We start from the raw sequence: 19,053 nt of genomic DNA, 5'->3' as shown, positions 1-19,053 counted from the left end.
AATGAGTTTATCATCTAGGAAAATACATAGGAAAATACATAGGGAAGCCTTTACAGATTCCCCCCCACCCAACGGGGAAGGGTTCTAGATCATCAGGAAACCTAGCTCACAGGGGTTTTGTGAGGAAAAATTGGAGAAGGGGGCACTATGTAGGCCTCCTTGAGCTGCTGAATGGAAGGCGAGATACGAATCTAAGAAATCTAATGAAATAAATGCAATGTAATTTTAGAAAGGACCAAATTGATGTAAGTGTATGGACAAAGCAGAGTAAATAAACTCTATTGTCTTGTGATTCAGCTATTGGGTCTGATTATAATAATTTGGAGATGACATTTGTAGAGAACATCTGTGTATGTGTTACAAACACTGTATTTTATCTGAATAATTCTTACAAGAGCTGTTTGGTGTAGCGCTTAAGGTACCAGGCTAGAAATTGGGAGACTGTGAGTTCTAGTCCTGCCTTAAGCACAAAGCCAGCTGGGTGATCGTGGGCCAGTCACTTTCTCTCAGCCCTAGGAAGAAGGAAATGGCAAATCACTTCCAAAAATCTTGCCAAGAAAATTGCAGGGATTTGTCCGGGCAGTCTCCAAGAATTGGACACAATTGAACGGATTAAAAAAAAAAGTTGGAATTGATAAGCAGCTAGTGCAGGCAGTCACCAGGAGTTGGTGCTGACTCGAAGGCACGCACAAAAAAACAAAAGCTTACATCAGCCCTGTATGGCAGGTCAGTGTTATGATCCACATGTTACCGATGGAGAGTTGAAGGTGAGGTATAATAATTTGCATCACTACTTGATGGATGAATGACCAGCTTTGTATATAAACAGAGGACTTCTTGGTTGTGTGTTACGCTCTAACTATTGTTTTCACTTGTATTGCGCTGAAATTTCAGTAGGCATGATCTAGTGTTGTTTATTTAGAGAAGCCACTTGCATGATTGCAGTAGCCAGTTTGAAATGGAACAGGGTACAACAAGCCATCAACTGACCATAGTTCCATATATTAATTTTTAGTCTGAGATCACACTGTTTTTGGATTCAGAAACAAGCTGTAATGACACAGGACATATGAGGGGAAGGAAGATAGAGGATAGTATTAATATTAGTAAAAGGGTTTTTTTTTTGTCTAAACACATTATGGCTTTTTTTTAACTGATAGGATCCTATCACTGGTATGGAGAGTGCAAAACAGAAAGAAAAGAAAAGCATTAAGAGGTCAAGACTTTGTCGCACATCTATTTTGAAGCAGATGTCTTCTTTGGGAGTGGTTTTTGGCTTTTAGTCTTCAAGTTGAAGAGCAGTGATTTATGTCAACCGCAGAGTGATTTCTTCAGGCTGTTGGTGGCCTGGGCGATCATTATTCATTAAGTTTATTGTCCAAGATGTTGTGTTAGTAAAAATAGATGTCCTTATTGGTACCAGTCCAGAATTCAGATATCACAGACATTTAAACTGCTTATCACTCTATAGTTTTGATACTAAATAGTAGCCTGGAATTATATTCTTAAAGTTCAACCCAACTGTAAGAACATAAAATACGTTTTTTCTATTACTAAATGAAAGTTGGAGAGACATATGCTTCACCATTTCCTATGAAATTTGCCCCCTTGCTGCCCAGTTCGAGAGCTGTTTATTGTTATTGGATTTCTTCTTCTTCATTCTCAGAGTGAAACCTATAGTAAAACAAGTTATCAGGAGACCTGGTTCAGATTTTAATGAATTCTATGAGATTAAAGTAGTATATTTATTGGATGGGGTTTGGTATTGTTTCAGTCCATTCAAGCTATACTCGCTGGATGGATGTATCCTATGGATTAGCAGAAATTGCAGCAATGCCAGCCCCAAAATGCAATCCATCATAATCCTGGCAACTGGGAAGGTCCTTCTTGCCAGAAAAAAAATTCCAAACCCCATCCGATAAATATACTACTTGGCTGACCTACATGGCTCTATGGCCTAATAAAATCCATGCAAATTTGAGTACTGCTGGAACCAAAGCATCTCCCATGAGAGCAATGCTGTAGTCTGTGTGTGGCACTGTAGTGCTTCAACACCAAAAGGTAGCTGGAGCTGTGCATTCTTATGCAAGCTGCCACACCCTCCCAGCTTCTCAGTGAAGTCCTTTATGACACTGAGTTGTATATAAGCTACGGCTGTATGCAGAAGTTTGCAGTAGTAGGAAAATTTTACCCATAGTCAACTGGTATGTTTCTTTGCATCCCTAAGTGTTCAGAAGCTGACACAAACTCTTCATGGCACAAAGATAAGTACAATGTACAGTATTTCTGCAAATCTGAACACATACTGTCTATACGGGTGCAGTAGTTTACAGATTCAAAATAAGGAAACTGAATATGGTAGGTGCCAAAGTTTAGCCAGCTACTCAGTCAATACTTCATAACATTCCTTTGGGTAGAAATAATAGCTTACAACTTTTCCTGGAGCCTGCTACGAGTCTTTTTCCTCTTTTGGATTTTTTTTTACCTCTTTTCTTTCTAGAAGCTTTTTAGCTCAGAAATATTCTTGGGCCTCCTTGCATACAGTGCATGTTAAAGACCTCTCTGCTGGTTTTCAATAGTATTCAGGTCTAGGGATTGTGAAGGCTATTCCAAAACCTTTATCTTGCTTTCCCGTAAATATGTTACGGCTGATCTAGAAGTTTGTTTCAGATTGTTGCCTGGCTGATACAGCCAACTTCTTTTCACAATCAGTTTCTTGACTGAATGTGGAACATTAGCTTCTAGCATATGTTGGTACTTAGCTGAATCCATTCTTTCTTCCATCTGCACAATATTTCCTGTGCCACTGACTGCTGCATAACCCCAAAGCATAATAGAGCCACCGCTGTGCTTAACAGTTGGCAAGTTATTTCCTTCAAATGCTTCACCATTTTTGTCCAAATATATTTTTATGTGGTAGTAGCCGAACAGTTCAATTTTTGTTTCATCAGTCCAAAGCACTTTGTTCCAAAGTATTCCAGGTTTATTAAGGTTTACTTTTGCATGCTTCAGACAATGACCTTTGGGATGAGGTCAGAGAAAAGGTTTATTTCTATGAACTCTCCCATGCAGATCACTGTTTTATAAACTGTTCTGTACTGTGGGCCACTACTCCAGTGTCAGCTAAACTTTTCAGCTGATCATTTGCAGTAATCTTTGGGTTCTGTTTTGCAGAACTGACCACTTTTCAGGTAGTTCTTGCAGAGATTTTTCTTATAAATAATTGAGACATACAATTTGGCCAGTGATGAAACTTCTGCATAAAACTGTAAGAATAAACCAGGTCCACTCAAAATGGGATCAACCAGCTGAATGCAACTTTATACACATAATGCCTTAATGCCTTAATTATTTTACATTCCTGGTCAGTCAACCAAAACATTATTGTATTTTCATTGGGCTGGCTGTGTCCCAGCTTGATGGATCATCATTTGTGCAGGCATCATAGCCGCATATGTTATATGACAGGTTGTGTATGCGATTCCTGATTGGCTAGATTCTCATGTGTCTTATAAATAAAAATTATAGTAAAAATTATATTTTAAATGGCTTTTCAAAATGTTGAAAAATGGAGCAGGGCTGCTCCTCTCAAAGAAAATCTTAATGTCTACATTAAAAATGAAGCTTTTGTGCTTTTGAAAATTCAGGGTGATACAAATATGGCATAGCTGTGTTGAATATTTTATTTATTTTCTCTCATTATACCAGAAGAATATAAAATGTCAGAATCAAGTATATATAATCAAACGCAGGGCACTTTCATCTTATTCTGGATGATGTCATCTTCTATTATTTTTCTCACAGAATTGTATTTTTCTGTAATTTATGAGGTTTGAAATAAACCTACAATTTTTATATTAGAGAAATACATGAATATGTAGAATGTATATTATTAGGACATCAAAGGAATATAATCATTGTGAAAAGAGATGTGCACTTTAGGCATTCTTCTTCTGGCAGCATGTGCTGATGATTCTTTTAACTATCAGGCATTCTAGGTTAGAAAAGATTGGCTTTAGTCTGCTGTTTATTTTGTGCAATACCTAAATGAATATGATAAAGGTTTCTTTCATGCACACATTTTATATATTAATGGTTCAACTACGCATTTTTATGTTGGTGTGAAATCCAAAATGCACAACTTTGTTATTGATAGATATCATCCCATTCTGTATTCTTACAATTTGCTTTATACCAGTCTAACTGAAAACAGAAACCTCCCACATGTTCCAGCTTTAGGAATCTGTCACTTTAATCATGAGAAAATCCAGGCATGTTGATAGCAATGATGTCACACTTTCAGCCTCTGTTCATTTAAAGCACACAGTTGAAGCAGACAAATTGGGTTTTGTATATTGCTCTGGATGCCTTAATAAGACATCCAACAGCACATTCACCTAGATATTGACTAGCCTAGCCCATGATTCTTCAAAATAAAGATTTATTTTAAAATACAAGAAATGGTCAGGTTGACTACTCCTTCAAGAGCTGACTTTTTAAAGAGGAAGCCCAATGTATATGTTGTAAATTCAGATGTTGGGTGAAGGGAAATAAAGATTGGCATTGTTAGTATTTTTTGTAGACCTGTTTGTGCACAGAGCCTTCTGACTTTTGGGATCTCCCATTGGCCTTACAGTTATCTCTGGGCAGGTGTGTGGACAAGACTTAGCATCTTAATGGATTGTTAAGGGGCTTGTTTGTCCATTGCTTTTTCACACTGCCCTCATTACAGTAAAGAGGTTTACAAACATGTACACGCGTACACATACACACACAGGGTAAGATTGAGGGTAGGAGCAGAGAGAATGAAGATGATATTAAGCATCCCTTTCTCCTACATCCTTTTCCAGAAATAATATTGGAACACCATTACAGACATTTGCTTGTAACTATTGAGTCCCTGAAAAAAATGTTAGACTTGGGGTATGGAGTAGAGCCTGTTTGGTTCCTATAGCTTGCCACTATAACTCTGAAGTCTCCTTACAGCAAACAGCTGTAGGAGCCAGACGTGAGGGGGAGCTTGCCATTTTTAGCATTACTTTTCTGGCCATATCTCTTATTCTACACTGTATTTATTGCTCATTATGCAAGCATAGTATGATTCTCTTCTCACACTTCTAACCCCATATTACTTGAGCTCAATTAGGAATGAATTAGAATGAAATTAGAAATCCATCCTTCATAATGATTTCAAGGATGACTTGAAATCATTGACTTTTTAACAAAATGTAATTGAGTGATTTGATTGGGGACGGGGAAGTCACCACAAAATAATGTCTGCACCAGATTAATACCACCAAAGGTTGTCATTCATACCCAGTACCCAGTTTCAGCATCCAGAGCTTCAGCTCATGTCAGACCTACATGCATGTAAGGATTTTCTGGTCAGTTTTATTAGTGGGGAGTCTCTCTCTCTCGTGCACTACAAATCATTGCTTACTGAAGACCTCTTTATGTCCTTCAGAGAAACTTTGGAATTCTGAATTCAAAACACTTGACTTTGAATTTGAGACCCTGAGATCGCTGTGACTGATCCACTATTTTTGGATAAGTATGTTAATCAGCTTAATTAAGTGAATATTTTCCTAAAGTTGGAGGGGTAGAGTCCTCCCTTTTGATCTAAGGCTACAAGAAAATCCTGAATTCTTTTTTTCAGTGATGTATGTATTAGCTATATGGCAAGATTCAACAGAGAAAAATACACTTTATTAGGCTGCAGTTTTATACAGGTACATACAGTTATATTTACTTAGATAGATACATGCACCCACACACCTTCATATACACTGTATTTGTGAAGTAATACAAGGTAAGTCATTTAGCTCTAGTCTTTTAGTCCTGTAACTGATCTGTTTGCTTCACTAATTTCAGTGCCTTAGCCCACATACAAAACTCAGATTTTTAGGTGAGCAGACTTTTTAAAAGAGCCATATGATTGATTTCAATCATATTGAACAGAGTGCTAACTTGACCAACAGAGATTCAACTAAAGTGTATTTTGTATCATTATTGGTCACTATGAGGTGCTAGAAATCCATCTAGAGAATTAGGAGGTAAATAGTGAAGAAATAAAACATGATAATAGCTTTTTTTCAATGTTGCAGAAATTGAGGAGCAAATATTCTACACAAAAATATAGAAACAAGTTGTGTTATTTTTATGTACTTTGATATGGCAAAGCAGTGGGAGATCTCAGAAGGGCTGAATAAAAATGGCTTATTTTGGTTTCAGGTTCTTAGACTAAGATTTTATCTATTCCTAGTAATTGACTCCATGCAGTAATAACCTGACCTAACATGGAAACCAGTTTTAAAAGACAGGTATGTTATAGAATGTTATAAATTGTGCCTGATAGCATAATTATGTAGATGTGGAACTGAACAGTGTATGCGTTTGACTTGCCCAAGTCAATATTAAATATAAATAAAAGAATTACTGATCTATGCTTCCCTTGTACACTTTTCCTTTACATTCATTTTTCACAAACTATCCCAAGCGGGGTATAAAACCATTAGTGTTAGCAAGACTTTAAAAGTGCATTTCCAAGATTTTCTTTCCAGAATCACATCTATATTGGATTTATAACATGACTCACACAGTTAATACTTATGAATGAAAAAGACAATTGGACTTAAAACATTCATTTATCAGTTCTCCTGTAGATTTTAAAATAATGTTCCGCTACATAGATTTTTAAAAAATGTTGATTGTCAAAAAAGCATTGCATTTGATTATATTCATGAACCATCCCAGGTTTGGTAAACTATAAGGATAATAATTGTAATGCGTAGTTCATCATTGTCTCTCCCCCCTTAAATTTGAGTTGCAGACAAGTGTTGACATGACTGTTTAGAAACACCAGAACAATATCTATAGGGAGCTTGTGTTTCAGCTATTCTTGATGAGAATACTGTCCAAGCTGTACAGTTTGAGACTTTAATACATAACAGCCTTAATTCACTTGTTATAATAGGCTTTCTCTGCTAATAGTTACCAGCTGTAAGTAATACATTAGCAGCTCTGTAACATAGTGGAAACATATTTAACATGATGCATTTTAAATAAATCAAGACCAAATGCCCTGTCATATGATTCATAGGAAAATGTTTAATTGCTAGAATGGTCAATATATTCTAAAATAATACCTCATCGTTAGTTAGCACATAAAAAAAATGTGATGACTGCAGTGTTTTCAACCCATATTGCAGAAGAGAGAGTACTTACTGTAGTTGCTGTTAAGATCCCGTACTCCTTTTATTTTGCCTCTCTTGTCGATCTTGACATACCACTGAGTTCGACAGAACAGTCTTCTCACTCTTACATTCCCCCCTTCCATATAATCATAGCTTCTGGTATGTCGCTCCGGGGAGGAACAGTTCACATTTATAGCCATTTGCTCTGGGTTCATGTCATTGCAAGCTAATGATAGAGCGCCCACGAGGAAGATAATGTAAAAATATGATCTGTAGAACAAAGTTGGCAGGATCCATGTCAATATCCATTTGTGCATTATAGTGCAGTGTTCTGGGTGCTCACGAACAACATAATGAAAAAAATCCGTCTTCAGTAGCTCGTCGTTCCTTGGTCATTGACCTGTCCTCTGTCTTTCCCTTGATTTGTAAAGTGACTTAACCAGCAACTGTGCTTCCTCTTGCAAAAAACAAAACTTCTTTTAAAATATCGGTATTAGAGAGAATTGGCCCTTAAATATCCTTTCGCCAGGATATCCTTCAAAGAAACAGGTTGCAATAACCTCAGCTGCTGTAACTTCCTTTGCTACTTGTATTCATTGCTTGCACTGAAAGCAAAAGATCTATCAGGAAATTGGTATGCATAGTTATGGTCATTACATAAGCAATGAATAAAAGAGTAAGAAAGCAAAATGTTTATGCAGACATGTTAGCAATGGCCCTGGATGCTAATAAAGCATTTTAAATGTCAATACGCAATTTTACTCTCTTCTATTTTGCAGTTCTCTTGTGTGCCTTATGATTCAACTAAATTGCCAAACTGTTCTGTAGGAAACCACTCAATCCCCTTTCATTTGATTGCTTCACGCATCTATTACATTAGGAAATTCTTCTAGGCTTGCTCCTATATCCCAGTTTTAATTGTCAGGAGAACTGAAGAACATTTCTCCCTATTTTTACACACTCTACACACAGTTTTATTGCTGCTGGCTCATAAGAAACTGTCAGGAGTGTTACCTCTGATATTACAAAACAGTGAGGATGGAAAACATTAGCAGCTAAGAAATCTTTTAAGAAGTTTTAAAGAAGACAGATGACTTACTTGCTCCTGTTGATAACAGCTGTACATACAAGTATTCCATTTCTGTTGTTTGCCTTTTGCAACATGAGACGCTCTACTGTAGCTACAAACTTTCCTAGCTCAGAAAGACTGCAACAGGATCATAATTGTTTCCATAAATCAACATGCGCAAGAGGGTGTGTGCCTATATACTTGTGTGAGTGAGTGAGAGAGAGTGAATGTGTTGTATTTAGCCTATTTAGCCTTAATTTTTTTTTAAAGGAAAACCTTTGCTGACCTCTCTTGGAAGCAGTTAGGACATAGCCAGTCAGCTGTCAGTGGAATACAGGAACAAAAATAAAATGCTGTGTGGAATTCTGTAGTCATCAGAGGGAGCTGTGAACGTGGTTGATGCCTTGATGCTCAAGTCTTCCAAAGTCCTGAGTTCTTTGATTCCTAAATTCACATACTATCTTACTGTTACTGACTATTTGTTTAGTAAAGCATGATCCTTTACTGAAGCAAATATACATTTCTTTCCCAAGCCTGATGACCGCACTTTCTTTCTTTTTCAGGGACTGTTTCAATTGATATTCTGTACTTTTTTTTCTAAATTGTATACATTGGCTGTAATAGTCTGTCAGGCAAGAGTTAAACTGGTCTGTGTTGGTCGCCTTTGGCCACTGCCAGTCCTGACCATAACCTGGTAAAGGAATAAAGCAAGGATAGCAATATACTAAAATTAGCACTTGTGCTTCCTCATTCAGTGTCTTGGCATTGCAAGTAGTATTCCACCTGGGATTAAATTAAATTAAATTAAATTGCAGAATTCTCACTGATTTGAATGGAACTGGACTACAGTCAGATTTGGAGTTGGCGGAAATGATATAGACATCTCTGGATCATCTTCACCGATTTTTTTTTTAATTGTACGGCATAGCAGTTCGGTGTTCATGCTGCTTTTTCTTGCTGGGAAATCCTTGTGAGGTCCAGCAGCCAGATGTGTAGACTATTTAGTCATGACAAGTCACATTGCCCGGGGTGCACCACGAGGAGGCTGGTCTACATTGCACCGAGTTGGGCTGAGACAGAGTGACTGGCCCAAGGTCACCCAGCTGGCTTTCATGCCTAAGGCAGGCCTGGTTTCTATCCCAGCACTTTAACCACTAGACCAAACTGGCTCTCATCTTTATCAGTGATTTGTCATCTATCAGTCAGTGCCTCGCACAGGTATCAATATAGGGATGAGAACATGATTGAGATGAAAATGTAAATGTATCATTAGAGCTAGCCAGTGTTAAAAGAAGCACGGTAGCTAATCATACCAACAAATAATAGCTCCTGATTTGGCTCCTGATTTCTGTGCAGCCTATATTATTTGCTTATCTTTAACCTAAAAATAAGTTAATTTTGAAAAATGCCAAACAATTTTAACAAACATGTTTTTGTAGCAGTTCAGGCTGGGGTTTTATTAGGGAGAATGGAGAGAATATTTTAAAACTTTCTATGCTCTGAAATGTGAATACAGTTTTCCACAGAACCAGTGCAAAGAAAAGCTGTTTAGTTATTTATACATACTGTATATACATGCATATATCCTGCGACTTCTATGCCTCTTCAGTCAAGCAAATCAATGTCTTATACCAGTGGCACCTGTTTTAGCTATTGTATCTTTCAAGATCTCCAAGCAATTGGCAAATCTCTAGCCATTACCATAGAACCCCTATTTAAACAGAAACTCCTTTGCTATTTCAAAGTGAACAAAATGAAAGTATTATGCAGCCTCATTTCTGTTGATTCCTACAAGCAAGATCCAAATATCACAAAGGCTTCAAGTCTTCATGACAGCTTTCAGAGGTCTTCAGTGAAGAATAGTTTATCCAATAATAGGCATCCATCATGTTTGAGCTTCAAAGAAAAGAAGACCTTGGCGGATTGCAATTCAAAGAGACTTTGCCCAACATTTCTTTCTAGCATCAATCACAGGTGTGTATCTGCTAAAGCTTTTCTCAGTGGGCTATATTCAAGAACAAAATGAAACTCCAAGAAGAGGTTTGTTCATTTATTTACAGGTGTTTTTATTCTGTCCACTCAAATGAGTCTGGGTAGTATACATAACAAAACATAAAATATAATATCCCAGCATAACCAACCCTCAACCTCTTAAAATCCCTTAAATGAACTTGAAAATGCAGAGATTAGAACAACTCCCTAATCATCCTATATGTAGCTCTCAACAGCCCACAAGCAACAGGGTCTAGAATGCTAAGAGGAGGAGCCAAGTGCATTGCTGGGGTCAGTGTGTTCCACAGAGGAGGCCTGCCTTCTGGTCCACACCCTCCTCACCTCTTGTGGGGTAGACCTTTAATCAGCCCTTTCTAGAAGATCTTAAAGGACAGGCAGAGTTGTTTTGGGTAAGGCAGTCCCTGATGTGATCTAGGTTTATGGTTTCATAGAAGGCATCCATTGGACATAGTGATCAAGACATTCTCATCTGGGTTGTTTTGGGACTGGTCTTTTAGTGAACTGGGATAATAACAATATTCTCCAAAGTTGAAAGAGAGTTTCAGTTCTAGTTTTTATTTAGGAGAAGATGTGAAACCTCACTTCACTGGTAAAGTCCTAGGCATACATGACAGATACGAACCTGATCACACTGCATGAGTTGTCCATTATAGCTCAGTATGCTACAATGGCTCTTCAAGATCGCATAATGAGACTTTTCTTAACTGGAATCAACCGAGGAACCTTCTCTATTTGGAGCGTGCAACATACCCTGTCATTGATTGTCCTTCCAAAGCCCAGTATGGTTAGGATGATTAGAACAGTGTAATTCAACAGGTACCAAACTATATTACCACATTTGGTTCTCCTGCACTTGTAACTTGACTGTGCGTCCTTTTTCTGCAACTGCCATTCTGTGCCACTTATTCCAATAGTACTGTTGCTCGTCCCAGCTCCTGCTCACCTAGCAGTTCGAAAACATGCCAATGTGAGTAGATCAATAGGTACCGCTTCGGCGGGAAGGTAACGGCGTTCTGAGTCGTCATGCTGGCCACATGACCCGGAAGTGCCTATGACAACGCCGGCTCCAAGGCTTAGAAACGGAGATGAGCAGCGCCCCCTAGAGTCGGACACGACTGGACTTTACGTCAAGGGAAACCTTTACCTTTACCTATTAAAACATCAGCAGTATTTGTTTGATTTTTCCCAGTTTGGGCTTTATAGATATATCATCTGATATGAACTGTTGAGGTCATAGGTATCCTGCAACCACTTTTACCTACTTCAGAAATGGTTTCCCATTCAGGGCCTGGAAACAGAGCATCTGCAGCATTTCTTAGAAGATTGGCTTAGTGATCTCTAATTAATATTTTCTAATATTTAAAGTTTATCCACTGTTCTGGTCATCTCTGCATGACTAACTTGTTTGTTCACATTAGCATTCAGGATAAGTTACCCTACTTTACCTGATACTTTGCTTCAGTTCCAGAAGTCTGGAGATACTCACACTTTTAAAAAATGTTTCTCATATTTTTTTCTCCAGCTCTGGAAAAGAAATAATTTTGGTAAATCGCATAGGGAATTATTTCCAGGGCTTTTCCAGCTCAGATTTTTTTTTAAAGCCTTGGATAGAATAATCCTTTATTCATGTTCTACAGCACTGAAAATGCAGTCCACTGCATTAGTGAGATCTCCATCATTTCTAAGGTGTGTTCCTCTGGGAGAGAAAAATTATGCATAAAATACAGAGAAAAACATAAATAGAAAAATGATAGATACAACATCCTTCCTAATTACATACATTTTATATGTGCACATTATGTACGTGCCCATTATATAAATTTTCTTGAGGAATAATTAAATGGGATCAGAAATATGGGAGTGTATATTCTACATACTAAATATATTTAGTATAAATTAGTATATGTTAGTATATATTACAATATATTTGGTATATATAAGTATATATTACAATATATTTGGTATATATAAATATATACTAAATATTCTAACCTTCCCACATTGTGGGGCTAAAGCAGAACCCATTCTCTTAATTCTTTAAGCATTCTGATTGCATGAAAAGAATAGCTGGAATGTTTTAAAAAATTACTTGTGCTCTGGATTTTAGTTGCAGCTTGAATTAATCTTTTATGAATCTTACATGGATCAATGAAGTAGCATATTCTTGAGGTTTTAATGGTGAATAAATCTGTGCCCCTGTGGGAAAAAAGTCAAAGTATATTTTATAATAATTATTGCCCATAAAGTTAAATGCATCCATGGTTGCTGTTTGTATCTCTTTAAAGGGGAAACTGTTTTTGTTTTGGGCAATATTTAATTGCTTTATCTTGCACGGTACCATAGCCTAAGATTTAGGAAACTATATAGTATGAGTTGATGTGAGTCAAGGTTCTGGGTCGTAATCTTTTTACAATTTTTACAATTAATATTAAAATATTTCCTTGGGAAAAAATCAACTTGTTGCAGATAGTACATCTGTATTCCCACATTCTCCAAAGCAACTTTTTGTCTTCAGATCCGAAGTGCTGCACAGGAATAGTAATTAACATATTATTCTGATATATTATGAAACAAAAGAGGGCTAAAATCAGCAAATTATGCAATTTTTTCTCTCAAGGTATGACTTCAGGTAACACAGGAGGATTAGCAAAGCTCTTAAGCGTGTATAATGCCTGATTATATCTTTAAATCTGTAGCAATGGTCTTCCAGTATAAACTTTGTAAATTAAATTTATTTCCATCTTTCTGCTAATATAAGCATTCAAGGTGACTTACACTAATGGAACAAAATATAGAATTTAAAACATGGCAGTAAAATCAGTCCAATTAAAATTAGAATTAAAGGTAAAACCATGAAAAGCAATTAATAGTTACACTTATTCTATAGCACTGATTGGTTTTCAGGAGTTTCTTGCCCTAAAATGACACCATTGCTAATCTTTGGCTGTGATAACAAAAACTGATTTGATTTGCACTGTTGATTGTCCACAATCATTTGGAAATGGAGGGAAGTTCAAGGACCACAGTAATGGTGCTTGACAGTGACATATAGTCCTGGGACTTCCAGTTGCCCACTGCTGACCTTAAGTCATCCCTTCTATACTTGATATCCTTTTTATTTAAGTTTTAGAAGAGTTGAAGGACAAACTATATAATCTGATCTAAATTTGATCTGCCTTATATGGCAGATCTTCCTTTTAAAGACATTAGCACTAGGGACAATGCAGTCAGCATTGCTGAATATATGATTCTTTTTCATTTAAGACTGTGCTCTATTTCTTAAGCATATTTTTCATTCATAACTCTTTTCTCTTTGTCTTATGAATAAACCAATGTCATAGCATGTTTACTAAAACCCCAGCTATTTTGCAGTTTAATCCCCTTAGTGGGGATTTTTTGCTAGATTTGTATTCCATGATACTATACATATTCCCAGGTGTTGTTGTTTATTCGTTTAGTCGCTTCCGACTCTTCGTGACTTCATGGACCAGCCCACGCCAGAGCTTCGTGTCGGTCGTCATCACCCCCAGCTCCCCCAGGGACAAGTCCGTCACCTCTAGAATATCATCCATCCACCTTGCCCTTGGTCGGCCCCTCTTCCTTTTGCCCTCCACACTCCCTAGCATCAGCATCTTCTCCAGGGTGTCCTGTCTTCTCATTATGTGGCCACAGTATTTCAGTTTTGCCTGTAATATCATTCCCTCAAGTGAGCAGTCTGGCTTGATTTCCTGGAGGATGCACTGGTTTGATCTTGCAGTCCAAGGCACTCTCAGAATTTTCCTCCAGCACCGCAGTTCCAAAGCATCTATCTTCCTTCTCTCAGCCTTCCTTATGGTCCAGCTCTCACAGCCATATGTTACTATGGGGAACACCATTGCTTTAATTATGCGGGCCTTCGTTGTCAGTGTGATGTCTCTGCTCTTAACTATTTTATCGAGATTTGTCATTGCTCTTCTCCCAAGGATTAAGCGTCTTCTGATTTCCTGACTGCAGTCAGCATCTGCAGTAATCTTCGCATCTAGGAATACAAAGTCTTTCACTGCTTCTACATTTTCTCCCTCTGTTTGCCAGTTATCAATCAAGCTGGTTGCCATAACCTTGGTTTTTTTCAGGTTTAGCCACAAGCCAGCTTTTGCACTTTCTTCTTCCACCTTCATCATAAGGCTCCTCAGTTCCTCTTCGCTTTCAGCCATCAAAGTGGTATCTTCTGCATATCTGAGATTGTTAATGTTTCTTCCAGCGATTTTAACCCCAGCCTTGGACTCCTCAAGGCCAGCTTGTCGCATGATGTGTTCTGCGTACAAGCTGAATAGGTAGGGTGAGAGTATACAGCTCTGCCGTACTCCTTTCCCAATCTTAAACCAGTCCGTTGTTCCGTGGTCTGTTCTTACTGTTGCTACTTGGTCGTTATACAGATTCTTCAAGAGGCATACAAGATGACTTGGTATCCCCATACCACTAAGAACTTGCCACAATTTGTTTTGGTCCACACAGTCAAAGGCTTTAGAATAGTCAATAAAACAGAAATAGATGTTTTTCTGAAACTCCCTGGCTTTTTCCATTATCCATCAGATATTGGCAATTTGGTCCCTAGTTTCTCTGCCTTTTCTAAACCCAGCTTGTACATCTGGCAATTCTCGCTCCATGAATTGCTGAAGTCTACCTTGCAGGATCTTGAGCATTACCTTACTGGCATGTGAAATGAGTGCCACTGTTCGATAGTTTGAACAGTCTTTAGTGTTTCCCTTTTTTGATATGGGGATATAAGTTGACTTTTTCCAATCTGATGGCCATTCTTGTGTTTTCCAAATTTGCTGGCATATAGCATGCATTACCTTGACAGCATCATCTTGCAAGATTTTGAACAGTTCAGCTGGGATGCCGTCGTCTCCTGCTGCCTTGTTATTAGCAATGCTTCTTAAGGCCCACTCAACCTCACTCTTCAGGATGTCTGGCTCTAGCTCACTGACCACACCGTCAAAGCTATCCCCGATATTGTTATCCTTCCTATACAGGTCTTCTGTATATTCTTGCCACCTTTTCTTGATCTCTTCTTCTTCTGTTAGGTCCTTGCCATCTTTGTTTTTGATCATACCCATTTTTGCCTGGAATTTACCTCCGATGTTTCTAATTTTCCGGAAGAGGTCTCTTGTCCTTCCTATTCTATTGTCTTCTTCCACTTCCGCGCATTGCTTGTTTAAAAATAATTCCTTATCTCTTCTGGCTAACCTCTGGAATTTTGCATTTAATTGGGCATATCTCCCCCTATCACTGTTGCCTTTTGCTTTCCTTCTTTCTTGGGCTACTTCTAGTGTCTCAGCAGACAGCCATTTTGCCTTCTTGGTTTTCTCTTTCTTTGGGATGTATTTTGTTGCCGCCTCTTGAACAATGCTGCCAACTTCTGTCCAGAGTTCTTCCAGGACCCTATCTACTAAGTCCAGTCCCTTAAATCTATTCTTCACCTCCACTGCATATTCCTTAGGAATATTAGTGAGCTCATATCTAGCTGATCTGTGGGTCTTCCCTAATCTCTTTAGTCTGATCCTAAATTGTGCAAGAAGAAGTTCGTGATCTGAACTACAGTCAGCTCCAGGTCTTGTTTTTACCGACTGTATAGATGACCACCACCTTTGGCTGCAAAGGATGTAGTCAATCTGATTTCGATGTTGTCCATCTGGTGAAGTCCATGTATAAAGCCGTCTCTTAGGTTGTTGGAAGAGAGTGTTTGTTATGCAGAGTGAATTGTCTTGGCAAAATTCTATCAGTCTATGTCCTGCTTCATTTTGTTCTCCCAGGCCATACTTACCTGTAATTCGAGGTGTCATTTGACTGCCCACCTTAGCATTCCAGTCTCCTGTGATGAAAATAACATCTCTTTTAGGCGTGTTGTCCAGTAGGTGCTGCAGATCCTCATAGAACTGCTCTATTTCAGCTTCTTCAGCATTTGTGGTTGGGGCGTATATTTGGATCACTGTGATGTTAGATGGCTTGCCCTGAATTCGAATTGAGATCATTCTGTCATTTTTTGGGTTGTATCCAAGCACTGCTTTAGCCACTTTACTATTAATTATGAAGGCTACTCCATTTCTTCTGTGGTCCTCTTGTCCACAGTAGTAGATCTGGTGGTCATTTGATGTGAAGTAGCCCATTCCAGTCCATTTCAGTTCACTGACGCCCAAAATGTCTATCTTTAATCTTGACATCTCACCAATAACCACATCCAATTTGCCCTGGCTCATAGATCTTACATTCCAGGTTCCAATGGTGTGTTGATCCTTAGAACATCGGATTCGCCGTTCACCACCAGCACCGTCAGCCGCTAGCCGTCCTTTCGGCTTTGAGCTAGCTGCGTCATCACGTCTGGGGCTAGTTAAGCTCATCCTCTGTTCCTCCCCAGTAGCATTTTGACCATCTTCCGACCTGGGGGTCTCATCTTCCGATGGTATACCGACATATCTCTGGTTGTACTGATCCATTTAGTTTTTATGGCAAGAATACTGGGGTGGGTTGCCATTACCTTCCCCAGGGATCACATTTAGTCTGACCTCTCTGTCATGACCTTCCCATCTTGGGTGGCCCTTCACGGTTTAGCTCATGGCATCATTGAGGTGCTCAAGCTCCAGCACCACGACAAGGTAACGATCCTTTGCTGAAGATTCCCAGGTAGACTATTAAATATTAAAGTGTGTTCAGATTGACTGGGGATTTTTCTGCTTTAAATTGCTAACTACCTTTACACTCCTAGCAAGCTAGACATCAAAGGCTAATCACTCTTAATGAGTAATCTGCCAGTCCTTTCAAAACTTAATTTCTTATTCCAGTTCCTCCTATTGGCAATTCTGGACAAAATGTTAATGATATGGCAGAAGATTGAAAGCTTTTGCCTAAACTCTAAAAAATCAAGAATCAATAGAAGGGTTTTGAATTGGCTGCAGAAACAGAGAGGGAAGGGGGTGCCCCAAATTTGAATTTACAGTAGACTCTCAGTTAACTGGAACTCAAGCAACCAGCACCGTCAAGTAACCGGCACAAAAATTGAACTGGAAAAAACCGGGCACACTCAAGCAACCAGAAAACAAAAACTGGCAACTCAAGCAACTGGCAAAAAAATATGTATCTCTCTGCTGCCATCTAGTGGGTATTAGGGTTTAATAGTAACTCTCAAGCAACCAGAAACTACATTTATCTGGCATCTACCAATCCCCATGGATGCCGATTAACTGAGAGTCTACTATATATCAGAAGATCTGACTAAGCACTGGACTTATATAAATGGCATTTATTTTTATTTTATTAGTAGACTTATATTCCACTTTATTTGTACATTAGATCCTGCTAATTTTTAAATTACATAATCTTTCAGTCCAAGGATTTTTCAAAAATAAGCAAAATTAATAATGTCCTTACCAAGATATTGTTTCAGATCTAGGAAAAGTAGGTATCCAGTCATGATAGATTGCACCTCCCCTCTAGAACCTCTAATTACCTTTTTTGGAATGGAAAATCAATATGGATTAACTCAAATAAAATTATTGCAGAAGTGTAATTACTATAGGATAAATGACTTTTATGAGAATACTGGACCTCATAATAATGATGAGACTGAACATTGTACTGGGTGCCAGCTGTTCTGGTTCTTCTTGCACCAGCTTAATACTGTACTGGGTAAAGAGGAAGTTAGAACTATATACTGTATGTCACCCATGTACTATCTTCAGTAACTTGATATTGAATTATCTGGTGTAACCGAAAGGAATGATGTCAAGGATCTATTTGCTTTTATTTCAAATTCAGATAGGGGAAGCCCCTGTTGGTCTAAAGGACACTTGGGATGCTGATTTAGGTAACCCAACAGTTGAGTCAGTTTCTATCTATCTATCTATCTATCTATCTATCTATCTATCTATCTATCTATCTATCTACTTACTTACTTACTATAGCTGCCCATCTCAACAAGTGACTCTGGGCAGCTTCCCTAGGAAGAAGGTAATGGCAAACTCCTGCCAGAAATGTTGCTTAGAAAACTGCATGGACTTGTCCATGTAGTTGCCAGGAGTCAAGGCTGATGTGAGGGCACACCAAAAAATGGAAATCAGGACATTTCCTTTCTACCGCTATCTAAGCGCTGCACTAAAATGTGTTAACCCTGGTTAGATTAGCATATATATTACCCAATAATTCTTCAAAATGTGAAAAGCTGAAAGGATTATTTTACCATAATTTGGTAGCTGCAATAAAGTAGCACCCTTTTTACTGAAATCTGCATTACTTCACTAAATTAAAGGGTCGAGTGCTCCCCTGAGCTAGGGCTGTGAGTTCTAGTCCCACCTTAGGCACAAAGCCAGTGGGGTGACCTTGGGCCAGTCTCTCTCAGCCCTGGAAGCAGGCAATGGCAAACTACTCCTGAAAAACCTTGCCATGAACAGGGCTACAACTAGGGGGGGCCAACCGGGGCATGTGCCCCGGGCGCTGCGCTGGTGGGGCGCCAAAATGAGCGCTGGTGGGGCACCAAAATGGGTGCGGAATCCATGTTTGCCCCAGGTGACGCAGACCCTAGTTGCGGCCCTGGCCATGAAAACTGCAGGGACTTGTCCAGGCAGTCACCAGGAGTCAAAACCAGACTTAAACAGACTTTAAAAAATGTGAAAAATTTTACCAATAATCTTAAAGTAACGAATCTTCAGAGGCAGGAACCACAATTTTATCAAATATGGACAGATAATATTCATTAGGTTAATCACAATAGATTTACTCTCATTAGCTCTCATGATATATAGG

At 38.5% G+C, this 19,053-nt stretch overlaps 1 protein-coding gene across 2 annotated transcripts in view; it reads right to left on the bottom strand.

The window, feature by feature from the left end:
• FGF7 (fibroblast growth factor 7) overlaps positions 1-8,457 on the bottom strand; it is a 32,118-nt gene extending 23,661 nt beyond the window's left edge. The window contains exons 1-2 of one of the 2 annotated variants that reach the window (XM_063314171.1): positions 8,293-8,457; positions 7,225-7,813 (exon numbers count right to left, since the gene is read on the bottom strand). In XM_063314171.1, coding sequence (XP_063170241.1) covers positions 7,225-7,510 — 286 coding nt within the window. In that variant the 5' untranslated portion in view covers positions 7,511-7,813; positions 8,293-8,457. The remainder of the gene's footprint in view (positions 1-7,224; positions 7,814-8,292) is intronic. The other variant, XM_063314170.1, reaches the window with a different exon arrangement.
• Between the last annotated feature and the right edge of the window lie 10,596 nt (positions 8,458-19,053).

The sequence above is a fragment of the Candoia aspera genome, chromosome 13 (assembly GCF_035149785.1).
Source record: "Candoia aspera isolate rCanAsp1 chromosome 13, rCanAsp1.hap2, whole genome shotgun sequence".
Lineage (NCBI taxonomy): Eukaryota > Metazoa > Chordata > Lepidosauria > Squamata > Boidae > Candoia > Candoia aspera.
Note: the sequence above shows the minus strand (reverse complement) of the source record. Positions and strands in the feature narration are given on the sequence as shown.